This window comes from Cebus imitator, unplaced genomic scaffold (assembly GCF_001604975.1).
Source record: "Cebus imitator isolate Cc_AM_T3 unplaced genomic scaffold, Cebus_imitator-1.0 Scaffold51, whole genome shotgun sequence".
Classification (NCBI taxonomy): Eukaryota; Metazoa; Chordata; class Mammalia; order Primates; family Cebidae; genus Cebus; species Cebus imitator.
The window spans coordinates 11,753,539-11,768,347 of NW_016107366.1; the positions used below are offsets into that span (position 1 = coordinate 11,753,539).

Genomic DNA, 14,809 nt, shown 5'->3' on the forward strand with positions numbered 1-14,809 from the left:
TTTTCATCATCTCTAATCCCTGTGTCCTGCACAATTTTAACCCATGATGAGTGCTCAAAAATGAACAAAGCCTGGGAAGGCATAAGTGATTCTGTGAGTCCATTTCTCCATCACAGAACAACTTGCCCAGTACCACAAAATTCTCCCCCCTACACAAAAGCTGCTATTCGGAAACTCCAAAGGCATGCATTTCAGTGTAATTAACAAGCAAACTATTGTATAACACTATCTGCCAGTTATTGTTCAAAGGACTTTCCATGAGTTAAGCAATTGTTTAGTAATACAACATCTATAGTAATTCTACGAAGCAAGTATTCTTTATTATCATCCCATTTTAAAGATTAGGAAATCAAGTGTTATGGGCTGAATTGTATGCTGCAATCCTAAACCCAAATACCTCAGAATATAACTGTATTTGGAGATCAGTTCTTTAAAGAGGTAATTAAGATTTTTTTAAAAAGCCATTAGGGTGTGTCCTAATCTAATATGACTGGTGTTCTTTAAAGAAGAGATTAAGACAGGGACACATATAGACCATGTGAGGACATAGGGAGAAGACAGCCAAGTACAAGCCAAGGAGAGAAACTTCAGAATGAAACTAACCATGCCAACACCTTGATCTTGGCCTTCCAGCCTCTAGAATGGCAAGGAAATAAAATTCTGTTGTTTAAGCCACACAGTCTGTGGACTTAGTTATGGCACCCCACCAAACTAATACACCAAGGCACAGAGTCACTTGCCTAAGGCTACATTGCCAGAAAACATGAACTCAGAATCTGAACCCAGGAACTCTGGTTCTCAAGTGTATGTATTTCATGATAATGGAAATGCTCTCTGTGTTATCCAATACAGCAGCCAGTAGCCACATGAGCACATAATACGTGGCTCATGCAAATGAGGAGCTGAATTTTTCATTTAATTTACATTAAAATAAAATTAAAACAACCTCATGTGGCTAGTGGCTACCATATGGACATAGCTTTATACCATTTCTAAGTACATCACTTAAGATTTTTGCAGAATTTTCTAGAAATCTCATCTGTGCACTCTAAAAACATGCTCTATCTTTGTTCCTTATCCCCGCTGTATTTGACTTTTTTGCAGTCCTTTCTGATTTAGCCCCTGTAGCCTGGTCTCCTTTGAGGGAGAGACGGAACAGGAAGAGTGAGTGAGCTAGCTAACTTTCCAGAATCCTGGGGCCGGGGCAGTGCAGGGTCGTTGGCGTTCTGCTCTAAGCTTAGGTGTTAGCCAACCAAATGCCAAGCAGCACAAACACTGAGTGACATTTTCAGAACTATTAATATTTCATCAGAAATGATCACTTTTCCTTTAAATACACTATTTTAAAAGGTTTTCTACATTCTTAACTATAATTTTATTCAGTCTAGGCCCTCGGAATTTTCCCCAAAGGAACATGTCTTCAATTTTGTAATGAAAATCAAAGGGGAATGAAGCTCGGATTTCAAAATTTAGAGTCAACATTTCCAGGAACTCAGCCCCTCTGTAAAGAGCAAGGTTGTATATTGGGCACTTACTGTATACCAGGCACTTTACATACAGTATACCATTAATTCATCCAACACATATTTCTTGAGTGCCTACTGTGTGCTAGAAACGTGATCTTCATAATTATTAACACCATTTTACAGAAAGGGAATCCTTCAGCCTGGACCAGCATGGAATGTTGCCTTCCCCTCTTCTCCCCAATGTCTCACTTTGATATTAGGTTGGTGCAAAAGTAATTGTTTTTGCCATTGCAAGTGATGACAAAAACCGCAATTACTTTTGCACCAACCTAATAGTTATTTTCCATCAGAACCCCATTGCCTCTGTAATTATTGCTGCTTTACCTGCTTGGCTAGTTTGCATCGATCTCTCCTCACTAGTAGACAGGCTAGTGGGAGCAGGGACCATGCCAGTTTTGCCCACCCTTAGGCTTCTTCAGTGCCCAGCAACTCATCAGGCACAGAGCAGGGGTTGTATCAGCACTGGGGGAATGATGAATGAGGATGGGAGAAGTTCACAGTTGCTAGGGTCACATAGCTGGAATGTGAGTGTCAGGATTCAACCCAGCCCTGCATTTATAGACTGCCATCTTCCTCAATTTATGTCCATTCTTCTTTCTTCCTTCTCCACCCTCTTGCTCTTCCTCTTCAAGGGTATTACTGGAGAAACAACCCCCAGATTCTTGGGGCCAGAGAGCCTCCCCCAGCGGAGGTACTCTGTCAGGGCCCAGTTGAATGAAGCTGCTTCCATGAGGGAAGGGGCCTGTTGATCAGCAGACAGCTGACTTAGCCCTTCTCCCTGAACCTCGGACCCCCTACCCCTGCTCCCACACACCTACTGAAGCTCTTCAGTGGTCAAGGGCTAGATCAGGCCTAGAGTGCTGGGGTCTGAGTCTCAGCTTCCCACTTCTTAGCGGGCCTTGGACACAATCCTTCACGACTGAGATTTGCTTTCCTCACATGTAGAACGATAATAAAAAGTACTACTAATTTCACGAGTTTTAATAGGATTGAATGTGAGCCCAGCGCTTGGCACAGGGCAAGCGCTCCGTAAAATGGCAGTTAGGACTAAAAGGCGGTCGAGGATGCTGGGGGGCGGGGGGAATCCCAGGCAGGAGCTGAGGTTTGCGTGGAGCGGCGACGCGTTTGGCTTTGACTTCTGATCCCTGGAAGAGCCCTGGGGTCCTTTGGGCCCCACCCGCACCCACCCGACCGGCGGGTCTTGGGCTCCGAACCCGGAGCGCCCCGCGCACCGAGCCGTTGCGTTTGCGTTTGAAACCCACAGAAGGAATTCCGCCGCTCGACGGCGAAGGTGTGGGAACCACTGGCAAGCAAACTGGTGGGAGCCGCCGGGCCCAGCCTGCCCTGCCTAGTCAGCGCGCTCTTAAGCCGCCGGGCCCTTCCGGGTGCCCACCCCGCAGCGCGGCGCTGCCGGAACAGGGGTCTGCTGTGGGCCGGGGCCGGAGGGCTGTGGGCCCATCCACACACGCCTCACCTCCTCTTTCCGGGGGCGGCAGAGCAGCAGCGGGAGAACTGGGGCAGGAGGGGCAGGTCGAGAGAAAAGCGGGAACTGGGCCGGGGGCGGAGGGGAGGTGGGCCGGGCCGTTGACGCTCGCTCTGCGCGGGGTTCCCTGGGAACGCCCAGGCGAGCGTCTCCTGCGGGGCCCCGCCCCCAGAGCGCCTAGTGAGGTCCCAGGCCCGCACCCAGCCCTCCGCGGCGCTTAGCGGGCGAGCATGGGCTGAGCCCAGGCGCCGCAAGGTGTCACGGCGGCGTCGCCAGGGGGCAGTGCCAGGGACTGTGGGGAGAGCCAGCCTCCCCCTCCAGCTGTTCCCAGATGTCATTCTGCCCGCCCAGGCGCCTGGTTCCTGATCTCCGGGGCATTCCACGGTTCCTAAGCTACTGGTTTTTGTTGACTTTTAAATATTTTCTTCTGAGGGAGACGGGGAGGGGGGCAAAAGTCAGGGAAGAGCAAGTAGAAACAAATCAAACTAAGCCCCCCTCCCCAAAAGAAAGCTGTCCTCCACCCACCCCTGCCACAGAAATCAAAGGCCTCTGAACCTAACCACCTTGCTGGAGCGACAGCCAGACAGAACTGACCCACTTCTGCCAAGCGCCATCCTCCTCTCCCTGTCCGGTGAATGAGGGGTGGTGGCGGATGTCTTCCAGCCCTGGGTGGACAGAGGGGCTTCCAGAAAGAGAGGAGAAGGATGGCCAGTGGGAATGGGCTTCTTTCGTCCTCGGCCCTGGTGGCCAAGCGCCCCTGCGCCCTGGGCCCATTCCCCAGATACATCTGGATCCACCAGGACACACCCCAAGACAGCCTAGACAAGACTTGCCATGAAATCTGGAAGAGGGTTCAGGGCCTGCCTGAGGCCTCACAGCCCTGGACCTCCATGGAGCATCTCTCTGTCCCCATGGCTGGACCTATAGGAGACCATGAGCTCAGCTTCCAAGAAGAGTGAGTACTCCCCTACTCGGTTGGCAGCAAGGGAGAAGGGAGGAGATGATGTCTGACTTTCTGAGGGAATGTTCTGGCCCAGCGTTGAGGCTGGTGAAACCCGAAAGGCTCTATACTCCCCTCTCCATGGTCCTTTGCTCAAGCTTTGTAGAAGAGCTGACCAAGATTCTGCAGTTACCTGGTTGAGGAGCCAGGTTAAGGCTATATTCCAGGCTGCCTCCTCACCAGCTCACTAAACAGGCGTTTCTCATCCTAAAGGCATATGAATCTGAAGTCCTTGAAAAACCACCCTAGACAAGGCTAAGGGTTATATGGCTCATGGCTTTCCCCAGAAGCAGCTAGAAGATCCTTCCCCTCTCCCACCTAAAGGCAAGGCATTCACATGGATGAGTCTGATGGTTTTAAATCACATCTGGAATTCCCTAATACAGGGAGCAGCTGTCCCATTCAGCCTCCACAGAAGCTGCTGCAAGAGCACACATCAAAATATTTACTGGGAAGGCACTGACATATTCAGAGGACATAATAGAAAATTAAAGTGCGAGAAGATGTCTGTAAATAGCCTGTTTCCTGGATAGGAAATCCTGTGTCTGGGAAACACAGAGCTAAGTGTTTCTCCATGAGGGCAAAGTTGGGCAGATATTGTTAAGGATGGATATTTGAAAGGAGAGGAAGGAGTAGAGAGGAAAAAGGGACCTCGTTAGGAAAAGAAAGTAAGTCCGCTGTGGTTATTAATACCGCCATTGAGCACTTATTTCACGTTTTGCATCTTCAAAGTGGACTGTAAGCTTAATTAATGCTCCCAGAGTCTCTATGAGGCATGTATTAGTGTCCCCATTTTACAGATGGATTAAGTGTTAATAATTAAGAGCTAATGAAAGATTAAACAATAATTAAGTGTTGCCTGCTCCAACACATGCTACAGCTCGGTTCAGAGATGCTCTGGAGTCGGGGAGCCATTCAGGCATTTATCAGCTGCCTCGGGTTTCAGGGATGTCTGAGCAAGAGCTAAGAAGAAAAGCAAAGTGTAACTGACACCCAGCTCTGCACCACCTTCTGTCCCTCTGTGGGCTCGTTTGCTTACTGCAGATGAAGGTGGAAGACTTTGGCGAGTCCTGCCCCCCTGCCCTGTACTCAGCACGACATGACTTAGACGAGAATGGCCATTCTACAGCCCAAATCCTGCTGTCAGGCCCTTCCGTGGCACTGAGCCCTTCTTCTCTGCCCATTGCCATCTGCTCTGGGACAGGGCCTTGGCAGGAGGACCCATGGGGCTGTGCTCAGCTCTCAGTGGCCAAGTAGCTGATTGTCCACTTTGTGGATCAAGGGTCAGTAGCAATTTCCAGTAGATGGCACCCTCTTTGCCAGGTCACACTGAGTTAATGGAGACAGACTCAACTTCCAGTCTGCACTTGGCTGAAAATTGAACTGGTGCACCTTTGGCCAGCTGCTTAACTCCATTTGGCCTTGATTTCCTCATCTGCAAATTGAGGATGATATGTGCTGCCTTGTCCACCTCAGAGTTGATAATGAGGATCCAATGTGATGGGAGACAGGGAAATGAAAGATGTATTATACAAATAGGGCTGCCCTTAACATGTACTTCTTCAGGTTGAGATTTGCTGCTGTTGTTGTTTGCTTCATTCTGGGGTTTCATACCTCAGGGTGCTTCAGGGGTCACTGTGGAGTCGAGTGGGCTGGTTACTGGGCCCCAAAATCCATTTCAGCCAGAGCTGTTTAGCTTTTATCAGTTTTACTTACTGGAGTTCTGAGTAGGACTGAATTTGGAAAAAAATGTTTCTGCTATTGAGAAGAGAGATGGGAAACCACTGACTTAGATAAATAAACAATATCCTAATTGTCAACCAAGCAGAACACAATGAGCTAGTCTTTTTGTTGTTGTTGTTGTTGTTGTTTTTGTTTTTTTCCTTTATTTTTCTTTTTTTATTTTTAAAAGACAGGGTCTCGCTGTGTTGCCCAGGCTGGAGTGCAGTGGCTATTCACAGGCGCGATCCCACTACTGACCAGCACGGGAGTTTTGGCCTGCTCCGTTTCCGACCTGGGCCAGTTCACCCCTGCTTAGGCAACCTGGTGGTCCCCTACTCCCGGAAGGGAGGTAGTCTTAAAATAAAGGCAGTATGCTAGTGGAGTCAGATAATTCTGGTTTCAGATTCGTTTCAGCCCCATGCCATTTGAAGAATTTGTTACTGTTTAATTTATCTGAACTTTGGTTTCCTCATCTGCCAAGCACAGATTAATACTATGCATTTTGTAGGGTCGTTGGAATGATTAAATGTGATATTTAAACATTTATGGCAATAATTCAGATATGTAAAAATTCCTTGCAATTCGGGTGTGATCACTTCTTTAAGCTCTACAATTATTGCATGAGGTAGGTAGTCTTTTAAACTTCCCACCTCTTTCTTTTTACTTTTTATTATGCAAATTTTCAAACACATAGAATAGTATGGTGAATACCTATATGTTTATCACTGAGTTTCAATAACTATCACATTGCGCCATTCTGGTTTCAAGTGCTACCCGCACCCCCTCCATTTATAAGTGAAATTCTTTGTACAGAGAACGTAACTGAGCTTTGGAGGGGTTAATTCTCTGCCCAAGATCCTACAGTTAGGAAGTGGTAGAGCTTCAGAAATGAAACCCAAGATCACCTTGGCCCTGAGGCAATAATGTCAGTTGTCTTCTCTTAGAATCTGAGGCATCTTTGAATAGCAAAGTATTTGGAAGTCCCATGTTCTGAATGATCACACACAGATTGAAAAGCCAGGGAGCTGTTCTTATTGTTTCTAGAATGACTTCAGGTGCACAAGACACCTCTCAGCTAGTCTTTCCACTGCTTAATTTGTAGACCAGTTTGGGTGGTATTTTCTTGTATTGGGGTAGATAGGTAAGCGCATTCTAGAACTCTTTTTGGCCAGAATTTATTTTTCTTGACTCTGTAACTATATGTCATAGGAACCCAGACATTTCAAATTTGAAAGAGATTTTTGAGGCCATCTGCTGCTGCTTGTCCCTGCCAAGTAGTGCACTTAGACCATTTGGACAGTTTCTCAGATGGGGAGCTTACCACTTCCCTTTGCTGCCCCTTCCCTTGCTATGAACCCCCTCAAAAGACCATTCACTTTCTGTCACTGAAACATGTCTCTATCAAACTAATTCCCATTGATCTGGATTCTGCCCTTAGTACTCCAAGCCAAATCCATCTCTTTTTTCTCTCAATAGGCCTTTAGATAGTGAAATACAGCAAGACAGCAACAACATTCCTCCCAGAATATTTCTGTCTCTATAAGCTAAACACCTCTGGTTTTCTAAGTTTCTCCCCATGTGCCAACTTGGTCAGTTTTCTGTCCATACTGATGGTCCTTCTGGCAGTGTAACTTTGAAAACGAAGTACAGTAATCCAGGGGTGATCCAATCCATGTAGATTTGATCCTCCCTGTCTACATCCTGGTTCCTGTTAATGACAGCCAATATCACACTCACTTTTCACCCCAAGCCGACTTTCAATCTGTGGACACATTTTGAATTTATTCATTCATTCAGTTATTTATTCAACAGATATTTATTAAACATCTATATGCTAGAACTGTGTGAAAAACTAGGGGGATGGAGCTGTGAACCCCATTAATTCCTGCCTTCCTAGAGCTCACATTCTAGTACAGGAGAGAAAAGAAGCTAGTAAACTCAAAAGCTGTGATAACTTTGGAATGTGAAAATGATAGTTTTCCAGTTGGAGCAGACCCATAAGAAACACATTAAAATAAACAAGATAATTTCGGCGATAAGTGTGATGATGAAAGACCACCTTGGCCCTGAGGCAACGGTGTTGGGTGTCCTCTCTTAGAATCTGAGGCATCTTTGAATAGGCAAAATATTTGGGAGTCTTATGCTCTGAATGATCACACACAGTGAAAAGCCAGGGAGCAGAATGAAGTGATAGGGAGGCTGCAATCCCAGCGCTTTGGGAGGCTGAGGTGGGCGGAACACTTGAGCCCGGGAGTTGGAGACCAGCCTGGGAAACGTGCCTAGACCTCATCTCTACAAAAAATACAAAAATTAGCTGGGCATGGTGGCACACACCTGTAGTTCTAGCTACTCGGGAGACTGAGGCGGGAGGAACACTTGAGCCCAGGAGGTCGAGGCTGCAATGAGCCAGGATTGCACTACTGTACTCCAGCCTGAGTGACAGAGTGAGACCCTGTCACAAAACAAAAACAAAAGGAAGAGCAAATGCAAAGACTGTGAGGTGGGAGTGAGCTTTGAGAGGGACCGCGAGACTGGAGAATAAGGAGGGATGGGACATGGCCATGGTATAGGTATGTCAGAGACAGGCAGGCAAGGCCTCAGGGGGCTGGAGGGGAGTTCAGGTTTTATTCCACATGATATGGAGCACTTTTGCAGGTTTTTAGGAAGGGGTGTAACACGAACAGATTCACTAATGTTTGAATCTCTCTGTCCAGCTTCTGCATGGAGATGGTTTGTAGGTATGTGGGAGAGGAAGTGGGAGGCCTCTGGGAAGATACTGTCAGAGTCCATGGGAGACTGAATGGTTGCAGTGGCTGGGTCAGAGTGACTACGGCAGGGATGGAAAAAGTGGAGGATTCAATGTGTGTTTTAAGAGGAGCCAATGGACCTGCTGGTGATTTGGGCACACAAACAGAAACCTTGAGGCTCATGCTGTGTTTCATGCACTAGTTCACTTGACAAATAAGAATGGAGGAGTGTATCAGTATCAATGTGACTGGGGTGTTGAGACCCAACACTCAGTAACTCAAGGCTGGTGAAATGAAGGGTCTCAGAGCAAAGGATTCCAACCTGTGGCCCATGGGATCTCTGAAATCATTCCCCAAATGCTGAGAGCCATGAGGATGTCTTTCAGGCAAAAGGATGTACAGAAGCTTTCCTCAGATTTTCAAAGAGGTGTTGACCCGTCCAAGAGGAGAAAACACTAGTAAATAGCATTAGACTCCAGAGATCTCCAGAGCTCCTTCTAGTCTAAGACCTCAGCTTGAGTTCCATGTCTCAGTCTTGCCTCTACCACTCCCACCACCAAGTTTCAAGCTTTTAAAATAATAATGACAATAAAAGACGTTATGTATTCCAAGCTTGAGCCCCTGGTTGGACAGTGGTGCCATTTACAAAGGTGGGGAAGAATTAGGGAGCAATGGTTTTTGGGGGAGAAATCAATAGTTCTGTCTAGTGCTGATTTAACTCTAAAATCTTGTTTAGTTATCTTTTAATTAGTCTTAAATTTAGGCTTAGAGAATTATGAGTAGCCACTTATTCAAGGATTACTTATTCATTCATTCCCCTAATCTCTAAAACTTCAAAGCTCCAGAATGAGGGCTTTAGATTTGCTGTTGACTCCATTGCCTAACTACAGAATGACATTTGTTCATTTCTTCATTTATAAATTCATTCAACAAACACAACTGCCTTCTCAGTCCCAGGCCCTATGCTGGGTCCCAGGGATACAGAGATAAGTGGAACAGAAGCCCTTACCTCAAAGAGCTCCCAGTCTAGTGAGTCGGATGAACACAGATACATCTGACAACAATGACATTCAACAAATATTGCCGGGTGCAGTGGCTCACTCCTCCAATCCTGGTACTTTGGGAGGCCGAGGCAGGTGGATCACATGAGGTCAGGAGTTTGAGACCAGCCTGGCCAACATGGTGAAACCCCATCTGTACTAAAAACACAAAAATTAGCTGGATGTGGATGCAGGTGCCTGTAATCCCAGCTACTCTGGAGGTTGAGGCAGGAGAATCGATTGAACCTGGAAGGAGGAGGTTGCAGTGAGCCAAGATTGCGCCATTACTAGCCTGGGTAATAAGGGCAAAACTCTGTCTCAAGAAAAAAAATAGTGTGTACCTATTATTGAAATGTCTGAAAAAAATACAATGATGGAAAAGCTGGGGACAGTCTCCGGCCTCCTTTATGAACCTTCAACATCTTGCAAAAGGCAGATCACAACACACTATAATAAGTGTTCTGAGGCTGAAGTGCCAGTGCCATGGAAGCACACTGAGAAGACACACAACTGGACTTTGTACTTGATCACTGGACTGGGCTTAGTACTTAGGGAAGGCTTCCTGAACAAGGCTGAGGGAAGCAAGCTGAAGCAGCAACAGATGAGACCCATGCACTGTGTGACGAAAGATGTGGGTACAGTTATCAGGGAGCAGGGATGTCATGATTACTAACTGCAAAGGTTTCCATAATTGTGTCCCTTAGCTAGGTCTTGAGAAGAGAGAAAGAACAGCCTACAGAAAGAGCCCAGCAGGTGCAGGGAAAGATGAGAAGTTCCACAGGAAGTGTAGCATCTGTTAGTGACCGGGGGAAAGTGGCTGGAGCTTGCTGGATGTGGGTGGCTTCCCTGGATGCTTCCAGACCCTCTGTCAGCACCCAAGAATTTCCCACTTACCCATCATAACAAACCTGGTCTGCAGAGTGGAAAGGCTTTGGCAGGCATTATTCCAAGCCAGACTCAGATATGAAGATAAATCTCCGAAATAAAATAAATCTGTTTAAGCATTTGAAAAACAAAAAACAAAAAAAGCAGAAGTGATTTATTGATTGGCAGCTTTCTGAGGCTATTTGTTGCAAGAAGGAAGAAAGCTTTTTTGCACTTATTTTGGTAAACTTTCACTGTTGGCTTCAATTGGCCAGTTCTCCACGCTGGTGAACGAGTGATATTTGGGAACCCACTGGGCTTCCTTGCTTGAATGGTTCTCCCAACAAGCAATCCTTTGTGCTCCTGCTATTTAAACAATTGGATGAACCTGACTTCTCTGGAAAAGTTGTTTAGAATACATAGCCTCTTTTGTTAGCATTATTCTTTAAAAAGTTTGAAACCTTGTGATGGAAGTGATAAAGACAAGACTCAGAAATGGAAACTCAGGCTGATGTCTTAGACTAGAAGCCAGCTGTGAAGATCTTTGGAGTCTAATCTCAGCTAGTGGTTCCTCCTCTTGGAGGGCTCAACACCTCTTTGAAAATCTGAAGAAAGCTTCTGTGCAGCCTTTTGCCTGAAACACATCCTCACATCACTCAGTATTTGGGAATGATTTCAGAGACCCTGTGGGCCACAAGTTGGAATCCTTTTCTCTGAAACCCAACCCTTAGGCAAGTATCTCCCCCCTTATTTTTTTATTTTTTTTTTTTTGATGTGAAGTCTTGCTCTGTCACCCAGGCTGGAGTGCAGTGGCACCACCTCTGCCTCTCAGGTTCAAGCAGCTCTCCTATCTCAGCCTCCCAAGTAGCTGAGATTACAGGCATGCACCATCATGCCTGGCTAATTTTTGTATTTTTAGTAGAGATGGGGTTTCACCATATTGGTCAGGCTGGCCTTGGACTCCTGAGCTCAGATGATGCACATGCCTCGGTCTCTCAAAGTGCTGGGATTACAGGCGTTTGAGTCACTGTACCCAGCCTTTCCCTCTCCTGAGCTTCCCAATGCTGGGTCTCAGCACCCCTGTTCTTGTTTGCCAAGTGAACTAGTACATGAAACACTGCTGGCAGACCCTGGTCCTTCCTTCCTCCAGCCTGCCACATGTCCTAGCCGCCCACCTCCATGATGGTCTTTGACGCCTTGCCTCTCTGCTCATCTCTCCTCTGCAACCCTCATCACATCTCTTCTCACTGCATTTGGTACCTTTCCCCCAGGATTCCCTCCACCCTTCGCCAATTTCATCTTATGGAGCAGGTCAACAGCACTGCTCAGACATCTTTCATGGCTCCACATGTCCTCTGGTCCCTTGGCCTAGTCTTTGGAGGTCTCCGTAATAGCCTGGCCTCCATCTCTAGATGCACATTTGCTGGTCCCCTGCACATGCTCTATAAACCAACAGGAGCTACCAGCAGGTGCACATCGCCTTGCCTTTGCTCATGTTATTCCACTACCAGGAATGCCCTTCTCTCATATCTCTGTCTATCTAAATCTTATCCATCCTTAAGGACCTAGAATAAGTGTGTTGCCCTCTGAATTATTTGTTGTTCATATCATTTAACATTTTTCCTTCTCTTCTTTCCACATTCCTGTTTTTAATTAAATAAACAACTATATTCCACCTCTTTCCTAAGTGTCTTAAGGTGGCCCAGATAACAAATAATAATAATAATAATAATAATAATAATAATAATAAGGAGACAGGTGAATTAGAGTCCCAGCACACTTTCTAGCCATAACCAAATTCCCCTAACTTTCCGTGCCCTATTTTCCTCATCTGAAAAAATGGGAAAAGTCAGAGAGACTCTTTTAAGGGATTACTATGAAAGCAAATGAAATGATATACATAAAGCTCACACAGCACTGCGAATAAGAGAAGGATTCATGTTCCTCATTGTCATCACTGTCATTTCATTGTCATCATTGTCATTATCATGGATAAAATGACAGGACATAATTGATATGGGACAAGGAGACATATACGCCAGGAAACTTAAGCTGAAGGGAAACTACTCAGCTGATGACAGCGTCTGGTTTGAGATTCTTGGCAGCCAGGGCAAAAAGGGAGATCATAGCAGTTGGTTTTCATAACTCATGTTGTCTTCTGGGAGGAAGCACAAGGGTCATAATAAGAGACAAATGCTTCCCTAGCTCTGGGAACCACATGGGATGGATCTTTTGAGGATGATGGAATGGAAGAGTCCATTTAAAAGGAGCTCTCTTCTTGACCATTGGCCAGAGGGAAGGACACAGCCGCTTAATCAGAGCTATCAGCACTGTTCCAGCGTGGGATTCTGATGAGGTGGTGGGCATCTGGCACATATTGTGTGCTGCCTTGTGGCAACAATTCCTCTTCTGCTACTGGACTATGGGCTGCTTAAGGGCAAGGTCTGTGTCTTACTCATCTTTGTCTCCCCAGTGCCCAGCCGAGTTCCTGGCACTTGGTGGCTATGCAGTGGGTATGAATGAATGAGGAAGTGAATGGTGAATAAGCCATAAAACTGCCACCACCCAGAGGTAGCCAGGATCCAAGCCAAGGTCATGGTCATCAGAGGAAGCACAGAATATCAATAACTTAAGACATCGCAGGTTTTTTTTTCTCCTTCTGTCTTAGGCTGCAGAAAAGGGAACTAACGTTTTCTTGAGCACTTTATATGTGCCAGGCTCTGTATTTTAGTCTTCTGCTTTATTTCACTTTCTTAGCAACTCTTCCCAGTAAATGGTCAATGTTACTCTCATTTTGTAGATGAGAAAGGTGAGGCTCAGAGAGGTTAAGCAATTTGCTCAGGGACATCCAGCTGAGAGGAAGTAGCAAAGCGGGTATAAGAGTTTGATGTGGCTTCAAGGCTTGAGTTCTACCCGGAACCACAGGCCCTTCCGAATAGCCCTTCCACGTCTGCTTAGCACTGGGAGCCATGAGTGGTGAAGAAAGATGAATCATGATTAACGTCCCACTTTGTAATTTAATCTTATGGTTTCGGGAGCTGTGTTGCAGGTTGTGGGAGCCTGCAGAGATGGGCCACCAGTGGTTTGCTTTAATCCCCTTTTTAATATCTTTGTTGCCAAGTTATTTCCAATTCAGCTCCCAAGTCACATTAAAAAAAAAACAAACCTCTTCCTTAGGGTAAGCCTTCCCTTATTAAACAGATTCAAATGAAAAGTTTTAAAGATAATTTGAACAGTAAGAATCACTCTGTAGCTCCCAGCCGAAGCTCCTTTATTGCTGTATTTATTCCCTGATATTTCCTGTCTCATTCCCCAGCTCACTGAATCCCACCCACTTCTTCACCACCCACTGCCCAACACTTCTAGTCCTCGCTCAGCTCACCTGTTCCCTAGAGAGAGAATCAGGTGGAGGACATTGTGGGGAGCAGGGTGTCTCACTTCCACTTGACAATATGCCTTCTAAGCCTGTCTCACCTGCCCTAACAGGCAGGACATTGTTGCAAAGCATCTAGAGGGAAATTTTCACCGGTTGGGTGTCTGCAAGTGCACCATTGCATCAAAACCAGGGTGGAGAGGTGGGATGTGAGACTGGGGGAAAACAGGGATGCCACAAGTGGAGAAAGAATAGTTGCTCAAAGTACAGGTACCTGGCCTCCATTCTAGATCAGTTGAATTGCTGTTTTTCCAAGGGTGCTCGAGAATCTGTATTTGAAACAAGCACTGCAGGTGATGTATGCATGTGTATGAAAGATTCTCTGATACTCTGGAGGAGGGTCAAAGATGATGAAACCTTAGGTTTAAAAGAGAATTGTTCAGCACATCTTTGAAAAGGATGTGTTTCAAAGAAAAGTGTGGAAGGAAGGAAGAAGACTGACCTTTATTGAGTTCTAAGTGTATGTCAGGGACATTTAAAAAAAAATTTGAATCTACTATGTGTGAGGACCTTTGGTAAGAAATTAGATGAACATAAAGCCCGGGCTTGGCATTCAGGGAGCTGAGAGATTTCAGTGTTGCCTCCTTTAACTCTGGGTGAAAATCACCATCCCCACTTTGCAGATGAAGAGACCGAGGTCTCCATGACTTCCCCAATTTTTCACCTTTAGTAAACCAGGCTCCTGGCTGTGAATCTGGGGCAGTGGGACTCCAAAGCCTGCAGCCAGGCTTGGCTCTCCCACACCACACTGTCTCAGTCAGAGCTGCTAACATTTGCATAGCGCTCTTTACAATTTACCGAGTGCTTTCACATTCATCATCTCACTTAATCCTCACTGCAGCCTGGAGGGTGGAGGAGGGCTGGGGGTGGGGAGGCCAAAGCTTTCCCCAGACCTCAGCTCAGCCCTCTGCCTCCTACCAGGAAAGTCCCAGGAGACAGAGTTTAAGGGGTTTCCAGGTACTTTTGGGACACAAGTGCACAGGCCCTGGGACAG

General features: G+C 46.3%; 1 protein-coding gene across 1 annotated transcript in view; it reads left to right on the plus strand.

Annotated features, from left to right (window-relative positions):
- The first annotated feature begins 2,752 nt into the window (after window positions 1-2,752).
- Window positions 2,753-14,809, plus strand: part of CUNH1orf94 (chromosome unknown C1orf94 homolog) — a 42,416-nt gene continuing 30,359 nt past the window's right edge. Inside the window, exon 1 of the mRNA XM_017527997.2 lies at window positions 2,753-3,964. Coding sequence (XP_017383486.1) covers window positions 3,645-3,964 — 320 coding nt within the window. The 5' untranslated portion in view covers window positions 2,753-3,644. The remainder of the gene's footprint in view (window positions 3,965-14,809) is intronic.